General features: G+C 43.7%; 1 protein-coding gene across 2 annotated transcripts in view; it reads right to left on the bottom strand.

Annotated features, from left to right (window-relative positions):
- The window catches only part of bdg (sodium-dependent transporter bedraggled), a 145,090-nt gene that overhangs the window by 38,016 nt on the left and 88,722 nt on the right, over nt 1-18,352 (bottom strand). Inside the window, exons 2-5 of one of the 2 annotated variants that reach the window (XM_053792873.2) lie at nt 6,631-7,567; nt 6,435-6,600; nt 1,434-1,574; nt 171-301 (exon numbers count right to left, since the gene is read on the bottom strand). In XM_053792873.2, coding sequence (XP_053648848.1) covers nt 171-301; nt 1,434-1,574; nt 6,435-6,600; nt 6,631-7,567 — 1,375 coding nt within the window. Of the gene's footprint in view, nt 1-170; nt 302-1,433; nt 1,575-6,434; nt 7,568-18,352 lie in introns of both variants that reach the window. The other variant, XM_053792872.2, reaches the window with a different exon arrangement.

Genomic DNA, 18,352 nt, shown 5'->3' with positions numbered 1-18,352 from the left:
GTTATTTCCACTGAGGTCATTAGGTCCTCACCCCTGGAACTCGACAATAAACAGTAAACCGACTCGCAGATGTCTGTTTATCGTGTTTGTTTATCTCCAGATTGTTTATCTGTCAGGGAACATCAAGTACCGCGGGTGTTAATCACAAAATGACTAGTGTAGTTACTTACCTGGAATATAGGTGATATCCTCCACATATCGACGACCCCGGCACCCAGGTACTGCCCCACAGTCACGTGGAAGGTCATGAGAGGCAGTCCCAGCACAGCAGACACCACCAACCATTGCACCACAAATGGCCCTGCAAGTTGTGGTCACCATGTTAGTGCTAGCAACACGTCTTCCACTATAAACAAATAACCTGCACATAGGAGAATGAAGCTTATGACCACCTTTTGGTCCGACTTGGACTTGTGACTCGTTAAAATGGGCCAAGTCGGACCGAAACGTCGTTAAAAGTTTCATTCTCTTATGTGCAAGCTATTTGTGTATTGTTCCAGTCACCGTATTGTGCCCTTTTATTCTTCATCTTGAATATTCCAATAGTTGACTGAACGTCTCTAATATCAGGACTGAAGTTATGCAGTGGCACTGATAACAAGAATAACTCTGATGTTATGTTATTAGTTACAAGAATGACAGTGATGTCAGGATTGCTATAAGAATGGCAGTGATGTCAAGATTGTTAGTTATAAGAATGACAGTGATGTCTGGATTGTTATAAGAACGGCAGTGATCTCAGGATTGTTGTAAGAACGGCAGTGATGTCAGGATTATTAGTTATAAGAACAGCAGTGATGTTTGGATTGTTATAAGAACGGCAGTGATGTCAGGACTGTTAGTTACAAGAACGGCAGTGATGTCTGGATTGTTATACGAACGGCAGTGATGTCAGGATTGTTATAATACGGCAGTGATGTCAGGATTGTTATAAGAACGGCAGTGATGTCAGGATTGTTGTAAGAAAGGCAGTGATGTCAGGATTGTTATAAGAACGGCAGTGATGTCAGGGCTGTTATAAGAACGGCAGTGATGTCATGATTGTTAGCTAAAATAACTACAGTGATGTCAGGATTATTATAAAAACGACAGTGATGTTAGGATTATTATAAAAACGGCTGTGATGTCAAAACTGTTAGTTATAAAAACGTCAGTGATGTCAGGATTGTTAGATACAGAACGGTAGTGATGTCAGGATTATTGTTTACAAAACTATCAGGTCTTGTGTCAATGCTTCCATAGCAGCAACAACTTTTAGTGACGTCCTTAAAACCCTAGGAAAGTCAAAATATCCAAAATATCTCATCAAACTTTATTCACCCTCTAAAACATTTATTATTGAAAATACCATCCAAAATTATTTGAAAATACTGAAGACTGAGAGCTATAGAAAACAGTGAAAGCAGTAAGACTAGACGTAGACGAGTACTTACATCCAAACCTGGCACCAAGGACGGCGAATCTGGAGATGTTGAAAGTAGTGACAGTGACAGCCAGGGAGGCCATCAGTCCAGAGTGTGTGTGTGTCCACGTGCCTCCCTGGACTCTTACACGCTCAGCTTCCAGACCAGACCCTGGCGCACGTCACCAACACCAGGGAGGGAAGAATGGTGGTAAAATTTGATGCACAAATGGACAAATATGCGATGCAGGGAAAAATAAAATACGTAACAAAAAGCAGTCCCTGAAATATAGTGTCAATTAGGGATTGATAATGGGATTAATTAGAGTAATTATGAACAAGATGTGAATGGAGACTGAAGGAGGAAATAAGGGCAGCATATGAAGAATAAAACCACATATTATATAAAGATACTTTTAACACATTACTTCGTGGAGACGGCCGAGAAAACTTAACATTTACTGGGAGAAAAACTAAGTATAACATAAATTCGATAAAAAAAAAGTCCATCACTGACATGAAAATGAGAGAGAGAGAGAGAGAGAGAGAGAGAGAGAGAGAGAGAGAGAGAGAGAGAGAGAGAGAGAGAGAGAGGAAGCAAGGGTATGAGAGGAGAGGGTCAAAAGACTCCATTTTTCCTGGAGAAACCCCCGAGAGGAGAGGAGCGCTGGATAATAACAAAGACACATGACCCTCCTTCCCTCACCTCATTCAAAATATTTTTCCTATGACTCCCTTCCCTTCCCCTTGTTTATTTCCACATGAGACAGGCATGACACAAGGACCTGTCTCATTTCGCCCACAAATAATCTTCAGAAAGTAGGCCCTCCACTCCAAACTTATTCTGTTACCACGTCAATTCCTCATTGGCTACGTCCCTCCTCCTCTGACCTTCAGCAAGACCACTCCATGCCGCCATTTTTACTACATATCGTCCTGCACTTCCTTCCTACAGTCTCCTTCCCTTAACACCTTCGCCTGCACCTCTTCCATCACGTTCACCCTTAACAAGCACAGCTCAGTGATTATTTCCGTGAATATAATATTTTTAAATTTTTATTCCTGCCCTCACCCCTTTTACTCCATAATCCTATTCCTTCTAGTTAGACCTCTTTCTTCTCCAGACATATTCCCTTCTTCAGTTCCCCACCAAATGGGAATCTCTGGCTCTTCATTCTTTCTCGTTTTCATTATTCTTCCCATCCTTCCCTGAGTCACGATTAATATCACTACCTTCCCCCGCCTCTCTCACTCCTCTACCGCCTTTTCTTATCCTTCCTCACCCCATCTTTCCTCAACCACTAGCTCCCTTTACCATCCTCTCTCATTCCCCATAACCCCCTTTCTCATACTCCCTCATCTCCTACCTCCCTTACAACGACCCTCACCACGTCTACTGACTCCCAATCGAGCCCCTCCCTCGTCACATCCTCCTACAGTACTCCCACAAAAATATCCTTTCAAATTTCTTATTGAACATACATTAAACGCGTCCCAAGATATTCCTCCTCTTTCCTTTCCCCTATGGTCCTCGTACAATTATTAAGGCCTCCTCATTTTACATACATTCAACTAAAACCTCTCCCACCCCCTCTTTTACCTCTCTCTCCATACACTCACAGCATATTCTTGTGAACGTATTAATAACATCAGTCTGAAATATCACAGGTCAATGTATCACACACCAAGCCTTCTATATTTTACTGATTTTTTTTACCTCTGGTGTTGTGATTTACTGAGTGTGATTATTATTGTGTGAGATGGATGACAGGAGGAAGACATCCCCCACAAGAATAATCACACTCATTGACGCACGAAACTTGAGGTAATGAAAATAATGTTAAGAGATTAAGGTTCTTTGTGTGGTGCATTGATTTGTGATATTTCAGACTGACATTGTCAATATATTCACAAGAATGTGCTATCCCCAATGGGCCACATGGGTAAACTAACATGAGTTTCACTGAGACATCGTTGCTGATGGTTTGAAGGTGATTGTAGTTCGACAGGCGTTTATATGTCGAGGATAAGCTATGAACAAACAATGATATCAGGATTCATATATAAGCAGACAGGCTGAGTTTGACAGATAAACAGAAACAGACATAAATGGTAGATCAACACACATACTAACAGGCAACAGGCCAAATGTCCTTGTGACAAGTGCCTTGGACAAATGGTAACACACACACACACACACACACACACACACACACACACACACACACACACACACACACACACACAGAGGGATGTTAGGAAGTATTTCTTCAGTCATAGAGTCGTCAGGAAGTGGAATAGCCTAGTAAGTGATGTAGTGGAGGCAGGAACCATACATAGCTTTAAGACGAGGTATGACAAAGCTCAGGGAGCAGAGAGAAAGAGGACCTAGTAGCGATCAGTGAAGAGGTGGGGCCAGGAGCTGAGTCTCGACCCCTGCAACCACAATTAGGTGAGTACAATTACGTGAGTACACACACAGCTTGGGGAGTGTTCTGCTCTGTGGTCTGGAACAATCACATTGTTCAAGTTGTTCCAGACTGTGAAGCGGAACTCTTCTCCCGGCTGAGGGACTGACCACCTCGGGACTGCGTCTTCGGGGGTGATGGCCTGATTGCATCGTCTTCTATCTCCACTGCTTTTGCTGCCTCTTCTGATTTGGCTGGGGGAAAGGGGTGCCTGCTGCCTACTCGGGGCGTTTCAGGGTGGGGATGCCTATATGCTGCACATGTCTTATCAACTTGTAGGTACTGTATGCCATTAATGTGTTCACATGCATCCCGCCACACAAAATACACACACACACACACACACACCTGAGGTATGGAAGACAGCAAATGAGTGCCAATTTTTAAAAAAAGAGACAGACAGGAAGCATTGAACTACAGACCAGTGTCACTGACATATATAGTTTGCAAAGTCATGTAACAGATTATCAGGAGGAGAGTAGTGGAGGACCTAGAAAGGAATGAGCTTCTCAATGACAGCCAGCATGGTTTCAGGGACGGGAAATCCTGTGTCACAAGCCTACAGGAGTTCTATGACAGGGTGACAACAGTAAGACAAGAGAGAGAGAGAGAGAGGTGGGTAGATTGCATTTTCTTGGACTGTAAGAAGGCGTTTGATAGTCCCGCACAAGAAATTAGTGCAAAAGCTGGAGGACCAGACAGGGATAACAGCAATGGATCAGGAAATACCTGTCAGGAAGACAACAGCGAGTCATGGTACGTGGCGAGGTGGCAGAGTGGGCGCCTATGACGAGCGGGGTTCCACAGGGATCAGTCCTAGGACCGGTGCTGTTCCTGGTATTTGTGAATGACATGACGAAGGAACAGATTCAGAGGTGTCCCTGTTTTGCAGATAATGTGAAGTTGACGAGAAGAATTCAGTCGGACGAGGACCAGGCAGAACTACAAAGGGATCTGGACATGCTGCAGGTCTGGTCCAGAAACTGGCTCCTGGAGTTCAACCCCACCAAGTGCAAAGTCATGAAGACTAGGGAAGGGCAAAGAAGACCGCAGACGGAGTACAGTCTAGGGGGCCAGAGACTACAAACCTCATTCATGGAAAAGGATCTTGGGATGAGTATAACACCGGGCACATCTGAGGCGCACATCAACCAAATAACTGCTGCAGCATATGGGCGCCTAGCAAACCTAAGAACAGCATTCCGACATCTTAATAAGGAATCATTCGGGACACCGTGCACCTTAGGTCTATATTGGAGTATGCAGCACCACTTTGGAACGCACACCTTGCCAAGCACGTAAGGCAACTAGAGAAAGTGCAAAGGTTTTCAACAAGACTAGTCCCGGAGCTAAGGGGCATGTCCTACGAGGAGAGGTTAAGGGAAATCGACTTGACGACATTGGAGGACAGAAGAGATAGGGGGGATATGATAACGACATATAAAATACTGAGATGAATCGACAAGGTGGACAGACAGGATGTTCCAGAGATGGGACACAGCAACAAGGGGTCACAGTTGGAAGCTTAAGACTCAGATGAATCACAGGGATGTTAGGAAGTATTTCTTCAGTCACAGAGTTGTCAGGAAGTGGAACAGTCTGGGAAGTGATGTAATGGAGGCAGGATCCATACATAACTAAGTAGAAGTATGATAAAGCTCATGGAGCAGAAAGAGTGGCGTAGTAGCGACCAGTGAATAGGCGGGGTCAGGAGCTATGCCTCGACCCGTGCAACCACAATTAGGTGAGTACACACACACATTCGTGCCAGGTTACAGGAGCTGGGAGAGTGAAAAAGGAGTGATGTATGAGTTATGAGTCAAGTGTCCCTGGGGAAGGTCCCGCTCACTGTTGTCATCATCCTCACGCACCAACATCACATGTAGAAACACGTGACTTGTGCCTTTAATTAAAATAATACCCAGCTTACTTATTTACATTTAAAGCCTATCAACTGTACTTGGCTGCTTAACACCTGCATAAAAACAATAAAAATTACTAGTGTATATACGCCGAAAGACACTCCTCTGGGTGTATATACACAACCTGTGGTAATATAGGAAAGCAATATTAATAGTTGAACTCCCATCAGCGACTTACATCAGTAATTTACAACTTGTGGCTTGCTACAGTGTTTTTTTTTCTATAATTTCATCGGCTTGTCCTGTACAAGAAAACCAGGAAGAACACAGTCCCGGAACAGATTAATAATGAACATCTATGTGACCTCTGGTAAGCCACCGCAGTGGCTAGTTTATTGTTTAAGTTTATATTGGTACAGGTATACATAAATACAGTTACACAAATCAGCATATTAACATGTGTAAATTATCTAGGATAACCCCAAAAAGTCAGATAAAATGACATTTTCATTGTGAACTCCATATCTATCCTGTGGATGGCAGCACCAGAGCATATGGAATTGTAACATTTGTAACACTAATGGAAAAGCTAATAATGCACAAGCACATGCATAATAACAAACTAGAAAACTGTCAACAGGAAAACAGAGGAGGGAAGAGAGAGAGGTGAAACAGAGGTGATAATGGATAAAAACCACCCACCCGCGAAGGCGTCCCTCCTTGGACTCTGTCTCTCACTTCTGCTTCTACCTCTGTTGCCTCGTCCACCCCTGTTGCTGTTCCCTTCATTGTTGCTTCTGCTTCTTCTCTCACTGGTGGCGCTGTTTCTGTTGTTTACCTCGCTGGTGGCGCTGTTTCTGCTGCTTACCTCGCTGGTGGCGCTGTTTCTGCTGCTTACCTCGCTGGTGGCACTGTTTCTGTTGTTGACTTCGTTGAGATTATTTACAGGGTTTGCTTCGCTAGTCACACTATTTCTGTTCAAAATTTCTTCCCTGGCGATGCTACTTCTGTTGCTTCCATCGCTGGCAGCGTCGTTTCTGTTACCCCCGTTATTAATATTTCCGTCACTAGCGACACTGTTTCTGTTGCTTTCGTCACTGGTGATGTTTCTGGTGCTTAAGTCACTGATAATACTGGTTCTGTTGCTTCCGTCAGTGAGAGTGCTGTTCCTGTTGCTCTCATCACTAACTGTACTGCTTCTGCTGTTTGCTTCGTTGCTGTTGCTACCTATATGGTGTCCTTCGCTGCTGTATATATTAGTATCAGTGATGTTTCTGCTGTTGAAATCTGTGTTGCTGCCGAAAGTGTTACTGGTTGTGTTGTGTAGCTGTGCGATACTGCTGCTGCTGCTGTTTCTCCGGCTTATGTTACTAGCTGCTTGTAGTTCTGGGGCAAGGCTAGCCACATTATTGTTACTAATATTACTGTTGTTGTTGGTATCGCTTGGGACGTGATCAGATCTGTGGTGGTTTCTTCTCCTCTCAGTGGCACCAGTCGACGTCTCGCTGGCAAATCCTTCTGGCGAGACACTCTGGAGACTCGTGCTGGGGAGATGACTGTGGGAGGCGAACAAGGGCCGAGGAATAACTGCTGCAGACTCCCAGGGCCTTCCTCTCTCCAGGCTAGACGGGGCGCTGGGGACGTACAGATCGGAGTCGAGGCTCCTGGGGCCGCTGGGGAGATAGCCGCCCACCTCCACCTCCAGACTCAGGGGCGCCGTGGGGAAGGCAGGCTCCATCGGGGGATGGAGGCGCCCCATGGAGGCTCCCCGCCGGTGTCTGGACCGCTGCTGTCTACCCCAAATACCTTCAGGCGCCGTTGTATCCTCAGGATTACTGCCAACACAAGAAGGGCAAACATATGTTAGTATAATTCAGTTTACAAATACGTCCGTAAGCACATAATAACATACCTCAGGTTACAAACACCTCCAAAAACACATAATAGGATACTTCAGTTAACAAATACCTCCGAAGCAGACCGGAACTGCACATCATCAGTTCTTCACGAGAGTATAGCTTTAATTTACAACGAGGTGTACACAAGTATTTTATAGTGTAACCAAACTTAACATTAACTTAAACTACCAACTATCAACATCTTACTGACAACCAGTATCTTAAACTAACAGTATGTTAATGACTTTCAGCATCTTAGCCTATGACATAAGAGCTGTCAACATAACTGGCTTCATCTACTTGCTTCAGCACCACAGTACCATAGTTTCCACTCCTTTCTGTTACTGGTTAATCTTGTCGCTGTTTTCCTGACTACGTACATCGACAAATTTAATGTATTTATCATGGCAGCAACATACACATCAGTGACGCAATTTTCGAGTTAATTTATTTACGTTCGCTGGCTACTATGTGACCAACAATATGGTTACATACAGTGACTCTCTGTAGCTCAACTCTTGAACTTCTTCAGCTAAACTTCTTCAACCAGCAGGGAGGAGAAATATTACCAGAGCAAATATAAACATTTTCAAGGAAAAACTGGACCACTTCACCTAGCAACAAGTGTCAGATCAGTCAGCCGGGATGGCTAGGTAGGCCTACCGACTGCTGACAGGCACTCATCAGGGAAGTTTGGTTGCAGGCGAGCCTGCAAGGATAGAAAAACCCTCAGCACCGGTCACAGGTATATGGCAAAATTCACTGCATGAATGAAATATCAATTTTATTTCTCGTATAGTACTACAGTCTCTCGCAAATTCCTGCCTCTGGAAGTTGAAAGTGTCAACAACGCATCGTTTTAAAAGAAGATTCAACAAACACCACCACAAGGGAGATTACCAATAGACCCCTGTGGCTGTCTTCAAGAGGGAGCTAGACAGATGCCTAAAGTCAGTACCTGATCAGCCGTCTGTGGTTCGTACGTTGGATTGCGTGCGGCCAGCAGTAACAGCCTGGTTGATCAGGTCCTGATCCACCGGGAGGCCTGGTCGAGGACCGGACCGACGTGTTTGAGAAAGTAAGCTGACCAAATAAATAAAATATCAGGCTAACACATGCTTCCCTCTAACGCAGGGGTGGGCAAAATGTGGCCCGTGGGCCATATCCGGTCCCTCACCATGTCCATCAATTTAGGAAAATTAGTAATGTCTTTAGTTAAAGAAATAATTCATTTTTATTTTATTGTGTCCTTATCAGGAGCGCGTACTGGGCAACAAAACCTGGCAATGATCGACACAAATATAAGCAGACGTGTGTAACCTTCACCTGTTATCTTATACGTTAAGGAGATGTTAAGAAAAGAGCAGAAATCCTGCCAGGATTGCAAAACGTTTAAAAGGCTTCAGTTTCACACTTGTATGGCAGGACGGTAATATATATAGATTAGTTATGTATTTAGGTTAATTGCCGGGGTGAGTGCTTCTCAGCGGCATCTGTGTTCCAGCGCACGTACCTTCAAATGCCTGCCTGGGAGCCCCACATTTCTCTATGTTCTCATTCTTCTCCTGGTTTTACTGTTTACTTCTGGCCCAGGAGTGTACGGATCTGGTTACCTGGAGGTTACCTGGAGGTTATTCCGGGGATCAACGCCCCCGCGGCCCGGTCCATGACCAGGCCTCCCGATGGATCAGGGCCTGATCAACTAGGCTGTTACTGCTGGCCGCACTTCACTTACTATCTCCCACCTGACAACTGTAATTACCTGGTCTTGCGTGAGCTTTCTTTATTACTTTAGCCCCTCACACACACATGTATATCCGGGGAATGGCCCTGAAAAGAGTATAGGAACTGAGAGCAGAGAATGGCATGTTTTTTAAGATATGAAAAAAATTATATGGACTTTCTACAGCTGAATTATGTGAATCGCCGTTCCGACTTTGTTTTTCATTGATATCATTAACCACCGAACTCGATTTAAAAGGGATCTTTTACACGTGTTTTGGATTACACTATCGAAGCATTTATGGTAAAATCGCTTCTTCAGGTAGACAACAAGCAGTTAGCCCAATTTTTAAACCTTTTTCCTGATCACTGTACTGAAAATCTTAAATAGAATTCTTCGTTGCTATTACACTTTACGTAAAAGGAAATAAGTGCAACTAGTGCGACAATAAAATGTGCGATTAGTTGCACTTGTGTCCTTCTACCTAACATATTGTTGGTAATTCTACCAACATTAATGCAGTCAGACATTCTCGTTGATCCAGGATTTCAAAATGACCAAAGACATGAATTTGGGCGATTATTAAACATACTGTTTTACATCGATTAAAATGTGTGGCCCGGGAAGCATGTTCTAGGCATATTCCCCTAAGAAAGAAGAAGAGCAGGAGTAAACTGGAGAAAGACGCTCCCTCTACAGAAGACGACGAAGAGTCACTGAGCTCCTCAGGAGTGCTAGAATATCGGATACAAGAAAGGAGGCGCTGACCAGGGAAGTGGAAACTACCGAACTTAAGTTAAATGACTCTTACAGGAACCAGGAGAGACAGGAGGAGCTTAAAGCTATTAGTGAAATTGAAAGAAATTCAAAATATTTCTTTTCACATGCCAAAAACAAGGCAAATACCACATCTAGTATCGGGCCCTTACTCAGACAGGATGGGACTTACACAGATGACAACACGGAAATGAGTGAAATATTGAAATCCCAGTGCGACTGTGTTTAGTGAACCACTAATCAGTCTGAGGATCGACGACCCAAATGATTTCTTCATGAATGACCCTCAAAACTCCATAAATGTATGCCAGATTTCCGACATTACCCTAACTCCGATAGATTTCGAAAAAGGCATTGACAACATGCCCATGCACTCAGCCCCGGGCCCAGACTCGTGGAACTCTGTTTTCATTAAGAACTGCAAGAAACCCCTCTCGCGTGCCCTAAGTACACTATGGAGGAGGAGCTTGGACATGGGTGAAATTCCACAGCCACTTAAAACAACGGATATAGCCCCACTCCATAAAGGTGGCAGCAAAGCATTAGCTAAGAACTATAGACCAATAGCTCTGACGTCCCACATCATAAAAATCTTTGAAAGAGTGCTAAGAAGCAGGATTGCAAATCACCTGGATTCCCAAAATCTGCACAATCCAGGGCAACATGGGTTCAGGGCAGGTCGCTCCTGCCTCTCACAACCACTGGATTACTATGATATGGCCTTGGATGCACTGGAAGAATATCAGAATGCAGATGTAATATACACAGACTTTGCAAAAGCATTTGACAAATGCGATCATGGCGTAATAGCCCAGAAAATACGTGCTAAAGGAATAACTGGGAAAGTGGGGAGATGGATCTTCAACTTCCTAACAAATCGAACACAAAGAGTAGTGGTCAACAGAGTTAAATCGGAGGCTGCCATAGTGAAGAGCTCTGTTCCACATGGTACAGTACTCGCCCCCATCTTATTCCTCATCCTCATATCAGACATAGACAGAGATATACACCACAGCACCGTATCATCCTTTGCGGATGATACTAGGATCTGCATGAGGCTGTCATCTGCTGAGGACGCGGTTAACCTCCAAGAAGATATAAACAAAGTTTTCCAGTGGGCAACGGTAAACAATATGATGTTCAATGAGGACAAATTCCAACTACTCCGTTATGGAAAACTGGAGGAGATAATAACTAGAACAGAGTATACTACTGACTCCGGCCATACAATAGAGCGGAAAAATAATGTAAGGGACCTGGGAGTAGTAATGTCTGAGGATCTCACTTTCAAGGATCACAACAGTGTCACGATCGCAAGTGCAAAGAAAATGATAGGATGGATAATGAGAACTTTCAAAACGAGAGATGCCAAGCCCATGATGATCCTTTTAAAATCATTTGTTTTCTCTAGGCTGGAATACTGCTGTACATTAACATCTCCATTCAAAGCAGGTGAAATTGCAGATCTAGAAGTGTAAAGAGATCATTTACTGCACGTATAAGTTCTGTCAAGCACCTTAACTACTGGGAACGCTTGGAAGCACTTGACTTGTACTCGTTGGAACGCAGGAGGGAGAGATATATCATAATCTACACTTGGAAAATCTTGGAAGGAATGGTCCCAAATCTGCACACAGAAATCACTCCCTACGAAAGTAAAAGACTGGGCAGGCAATGCAAAATGCCCCCAATTAAAAGTAGGGGCGCCATTGGTACACTAAGGGAAAACACCATAAGTGTCCGGGGCCCAAGACTGTTCAACAGCCTCCCATCAAGCATTAGGGGAATTGCCAATAAACCCCTGGCTGCCTTCAAGAGAGAGCTGGACAGATACCTAAAGTCAGTGCCGGATCAGCCGGGCTGTGGCTCGTACGTTGGACTGCGTGCGGCCAGCAGTAACAGCCTGGTTGATCAGGCCCTGATCCACCGGGAGGCCTGGTCATGGACCGGGCCGCGGGGGCGTTGATCCCCGGAATAACCTCCAGACAACCAGGTATCATCACAGCTGGCTAATCTGATGTGGACCGCTAGTAAATTGCCAACTTCTGATCTACCACCATCCTTATTGTTCCCTCTTAAGATGTACGTGTCGTAGAAGGCAGCTAATGTGTCAAGGAAAAGGTCTAGTTATCCCTTCCACTGTAATTAACCGGCGAGAATCGCCCGAGTGCAACAATACAATTGCTAGCTAGAAAAAACTACTGAAGTGAACTGAGGCAGACTCACTCTTACCTTGTAAAAAAAAATGCAGGACCTCTCATGCCTAACACTTTAGAGGCAATATGAGGAAGGGAAGGAGGTAGGCGGGTTGCAAAAGCAAGACTCGAGGAAACTATAAACAAAATGAGGGCGAGTGATAGACGCCAGACGAGGGAAGAGGTCGACTAGCCACTCTTGTACGTGATCTTAGATGACTCCTGATAACCCCGCTACACCCAACCTTACGTTCACCCCAGACCTGCCTACCCCACCTCGCACCTGCCCCTACACTCACAATTGTTATTAAAGTCAAAACAAGCCCTAGACCCATATGGGTCATATAACTGTGACCTAGATATAAGCAGATGTTTGTATTAAGAAAACATCAGAAATCCTGTCAGGATTACAAAATGTTTAGCAGGCTTCAGTTTCACACTCGTATGGCAGGACAGTAATACCTTCCTGGATGGTTGACTTATAATCTTTCCCAGCATCTACGCAAACTTCTTTGAATGCTCTTTAAGCATCTCGGATTTCTTCTGTACTTTCATTAATTATAACCCTTCTCTGAACCATCCCTTCGCCCCTATTTGAGCATTTTTTCTTTAGACCTCTCTGAGCCATTCCTTAGGCATGAACGAGTCCTCTTTCAAGACCACTTAAGCCAAGGCAAGTTACTGAAGCCATGTCAGACCTTCACGGGGTACTGGTATGAGGAAGAAGTGGTGGTCAGCCCATTTAACTATAAATCCCACAAACTTCCTTATGGAATGGTAATTTTGCAATTCGATATTGCCCGTCAATATCGAATTTAAAAAAGTCTGGATTCTCTGCGTTTCTACGGATACAAGTTGGAGGATAGGATGTCACTGAAGCACTGTGCACAGTCTGCTAAGTAACTTGAGTGTGCAAGCTTGGAGGAACCAGCCCCCCCCCCCCCTCCAGTATTCCCAGATATTAGATTATGATTAACTTTCTCGTCTGCGCTACTACCTCATCAACGTTCTACTTACCATCTTATTAATATTGTTAAAAAAATGCAGTAAATTTGGCATAAAGGTTCTATCCATTAACTCTAACCAACTAAGCATTTGCAATCTGTCTCATTGTACTGGTGATTAATGGAGTACTCAAGCTGTACTGATACTCGATGACAATAATCGTATATTAGGTCTATATTATAGTAGTATGTAAGCTTGTGTTTAGCTTGCCCGAAATGCACTGCATAACACTAGAAATCAAAATCCAACTTTAATCCGATTCAGAAATCAAACTGGTTGTTTCAGGCTAACTTTGATGCGTTGACCACGAAACTCGGCTTGTTTAGACTTTTTTACTTTTGGAATCTTATGATCAATATTTTGGCCAAACGTGAAGAGCCATAGGTATTATATTATGCGTAGATATTAAGTGCGCTTTATGCACTTATAAAACTGTTTCATATCGTAAATTAATAGCATGTATGCATAAAAATAACAAATTTACATAGTCATACAAACATTTACATTAAGTTTTCAGCTTCGCTGTTTAGTATGGGTGTCCCGCACCAGCATCCAGCATTAAACTGATCCTCAGGGTTGCCTGATCTCTTCTTCATGGTGGTTATGTCTTAGTGAAATCGATCACCGTGCGTTATATTTCACGGAAAATGTAAGTGTTGGAGCAAAATAAAGGTCAGATTTGAACACAGCGTCCCAAAATTAGTTAGAAATTTATTAAACGTTAACTGAAGCAATTGTTGGTCAGTGATAAGTGGCTCTTCTGAGCCTACAGTTGTATCATATTATATATATTATACTAAGATCAAAGTCTAAAGCACAAATGGAATGTATGACTATTGTCAAGTCTATGTGTAGCTCTTAAGAAATATTTTTTATTTTTCTCCTAATGTAGTTTGTGAACAGTATTCCTCAGCATTTCATCATCCATATATGTTACACTGGCAAACTTAAATATTCTTACGATATTCTCAAAAAAAAAAAATCATTTATGGTATGTCTTGAGTATTAGGTGGTACTCCGCCTCTCTCGGTATTTGATCACAACCATGTGGTCTGGTATTGCTTTCTTACATTTCCTTGACATACCACTCAATATTAAACTTCATCATTCATCTTCACTCCGTTTCCTCAATTCATCGATGTCTTCCTAAGGAGACTCGTTTATACACTTATTTTGATTTTTTTTTTTTGCACCGTCAGGAAACTTAATTTATTATTACTTCAGGTAAGATATAATTAACTATAATAAACATAACGAGTTTAAGCAGTAATCCATACACAAATAACGCACACAAAGGGAGACTAGTTAATGGTCCAGGTCAGTCCAAAACGTCGTCATTATTAAGTCTATCTTCCATGAATATTATTCTAGTCAGTTTGTGCGTTTTATTCTGTAAGTATTGATCCTCGTTGCACACCTGTGACAAGACTGTGTGGGTATATCACAGGTGTTACAAGACTGTGTGGGTATATCACAGGTGTTACAAGACTGTGTGGGTATATCACAGGTGTTACAAGACTGTGTGGGTATATCACAGGTGTTACAAGACTGTGTGGGTATATCACAGGTGTTACAAGACTGTGTGGGTATATCACAGGTGTTACAAGACTGTGTGGGTATATCACAGGTGCTACAAGACTGTGTGGGTATATCACAGGTGCTACAAGACTGTGTGGGTATATCACAGGTGCTACAAGACTGTGTGGGTATATCACAGGTGCTACAAGACTGTGTGGGTATATCACAGGTGCTACAAGACTGTGTGGGTATATCACAGGTGCTACAAGACTGTGTGGGTATATCACAGGTGCTACAAGACTGTGTGGGTATATCACAGGTGCTACAAGACTGTGTGGGTATATCACAGGTGCTACAAGACTGTGTGGGTATATCACAGGTGCTACAAGACTGTGTGGGTATATCACAGGTGCTACAAGACTGTGTGGGTATATCACAGGTGCTACAAGACTGTGTGGGTATATCACAGGTGCTACAAGACTGTGTGGGTATATCACAGGTGCTACAAAGACCTGTCCCCTCTCAGGCGTCACTGATATTTTTGTCCCCTTTGCTGTGTTATGCTTCTTTATTTCTCCACATTAATATTTATTTAACGACAGTGTTTGCCATCACTTATTACTGTTCTTGCCTCCCTCCCTTCCCCTCATACGAACATCCTTGTTATCCTTTAATCCTTCCGTCTTTTTCTCATCCTCGCATCACTCCCTCTCATCTTTCTTGCTCTTCTCCCTCTTCTCTTCCCCTATCTTATTCTATGTATAATTTCTCTTGCCCCTGTTGTCTGCTGAAAATAACCTTCATAAAAAAATTCATTTTTCCTGTGCATGGTACTATAGTCTATCTTGGCAGAAATGCACCACATGCTAGTGGCTTTCGTGTTTAATAATATTTTATTACATATGAACTACATTTTATATACTGCAGAGAAGAAATAATTGTAGTGATAGCAATTGCAAAGACTCTTCAACGTCCTCCCTTCATCCATACGGGGGACTTCCAACATACTCCTGGCTGTCTCCGAGAAATAACTGGACGAGTTTCTCAAATCAGTGCCTGATCAGCCGGGCTGTGGTGCTTGCTGGACTCGGCGCGGCTAGCACCAACAGCCTGAATAACAAAATAAAAAAAAGGCACAATACCGTGACTGGAACGATACACATATAACCCGCACATAGAAGAGAGGAGCTTACTACGACGTTTCTGTCCGACCCGGACCATTTACAGTCACTGTGACTGTAAATGATCCAAGTCGGACCGAAACGTCGTCGTAAGCTCCTCTCTTCTATTTGCGGGTTGTTTGTGCACCAACAACTTGGTTGATCAGGTCATCCACTGGGAGGCCTGGTCTGGGACCGGGCCGCTTGGGCGTCGACCCTCGGAACACTCTCCAGGTAGGCAGAAACTACGACTCTGCTGGAACGAAACCTTTCGAAGCTGCTTTAGCTGATGAACATTTAATGGAATGCGTGACGATATACTCATTGTACCGAAGTCTCCTAGCTCAGGCTAACACATTACAACATTCTGTATCAGCTCCATCCTGTGTCACGGAATATGACACGGAAACCAGCTTTCGTTTCCACTACATGTAACTGTGGTATAACAAAGGGTAGTAGCACACTGATGTATGCAATTTTGTAAAAAAAAAAAAAAACAGTATCTGCATCTCTTCCTCTTCCTAGCCCCCCCCCCTCTCTCTTCCCCACCACACTACTTGAAAGTTCACGGTCCAGGCTTGATAAGTCAGCAGAGGCGGATAGGGGAGGGGGGAGGTTAAGAGCTATAGAGGAAGGGGAGGGGGAGAAGATTGAGGATGGGAGAGGGAGAGCCACAGTGTGTATTCGTCTATTTGTGGTTGCAGGGGTCGACTCACAACTCCTGGTGTCAGGATAGGTCTCACTCTTGTATTATAATCTACCTGGAGGGTGTTCCGGGGGGTCAGCGCCCCCGTGGCCCAATCCTTGACCAGGTCTCCCGGTGGATCAGGGACTGATCAACCAGGCTGTTACTGCTGGCCGCACGTAGTCAGACATACGAACCACAACCCGGCTGATCGGGTAGTGACTTAGGGTATCTGTCCAGCTCCCTCTTGAAGACAACCAAGGGTCTATTGCTAATTCTCCGTATGCTTGGTGAGACTGTTGAATAGTCTGGCGCTAAACCCACAAGGGTCATACAGCTCACACTTGTATCCTCCCACAACCTCACCTATCTTTTATCAATGTTATACTTAATGCGAAGCGCCAAACCTGTATGCGGGGTCAGTGCAACCAGTACACGTTCGAACCTCCGTTTGTAAATGTCGAGAAACACCTTCAGGTGTCCCGTAGCTCGGTTGGTAATGCACTCGCCTCACATTTTGACTGTCCGTGGTTCGATCCCCGGTATGAGTGGAAACATTGGGGAGTTTCCTAAAGACTCTTGCTGTCCCTGTTCACCTGGGTGTTAGTAGACTGGTGTGGGTCGCATCCTGGGGAAGATGATTAATCTATGTTGCCCGAAATGCTCTACATAACCAGGGACTTTCTATATAGTATTTAACTGATGTTAGCTATGGTCTGTATAAGTTGTATCGTGTACTTGTAGAAATTATCCTCTTGCACCAGGAATTAGTATTTCTTCTGTGATAGCTTGTATTAACTTTTCGAGTACAAAACAAATTGAAGGTAATGCAAAATACCCCTTGTAGTCGATGTCAGGAGTCATCGCTCCCGCAGCTCGCTTCCAGACCAGACCTACTGGTACATGAACTGATCAGGCAGGCTGTTGGTACTAATACCAGGCAGTCCAAAGTTGTCACAAGAGCCTGGTTGATAAGGAACTAACATGAGCTTCTCAGGTTTCCTCTTGAACACCGCCAGAGGTGTGTTGCTGCAACATGTACAAAAATACGAGAACTCGTTGAGTATAACAACCCACTTTTCATCTCCCTCCCTTCATATATAAAAGGAATTTTCATCAGACTCCATTTATATATGATTATATTGCTGTATGACCCTTGTAGATTTAGTGCTTCTTTTTTATTATAACATATATACATATAAGGGGAATTTCCATCAGACTCCCTTCATATATGAAGAGTATTTCCGTCCAGCACCCTCCCTTCATATATGAAGAGTATTTCCGTCAAACCTTAGATCCGCTAGCTGTCTCAGAGGAAATCTGACGGGTTCCTCAGATCATTTCCAAATCATTCCATCAAATTTGCTTAATTCAGACTGCGTGCTACTAGCAAAAATAGTTTGATGACGCCAGCAACCAGGAGGTCTGGTGTTGGACTGGGTCGCGGGGGTGGTGACCTCCGGAAGGGACGGCAGTTAACAGGTACTTGTGCTGCAACGACCCCAAAAGATCAAGAAAAGAGAGCGTAACTAAGAACTAAGTGGATCGTTTGGTAGCGCACTCAGCTTACATAATGCAAGTCCGTCTCTCTTTACGGTGCTCATGACTGTTTCCTAGGATGTCTGATAATTCTTTGTTAATTTTGTCCCAGTCAATTCT

The sequence above is a fragment of the Cherax quadricarinatus genome, chromosome 64, assembly GCF_038502225.1.
Source record: "Cherax quadricarinatus isolate ZL_2023a chromosome 64, ASM3850222v1, whole genome shotgun sequence".
NCBI classification, from domain to species: Eukaryota; Metazoa; Arthropoda; class Malacostraca; order Decapoda; family Parastacidae; genus Cherax; species Cherax quadricarinatus.
Note: the sequence above shows the minus strand (reverse complement) of the source record. Positions and strands in the feature narration are given on the sequence as shown.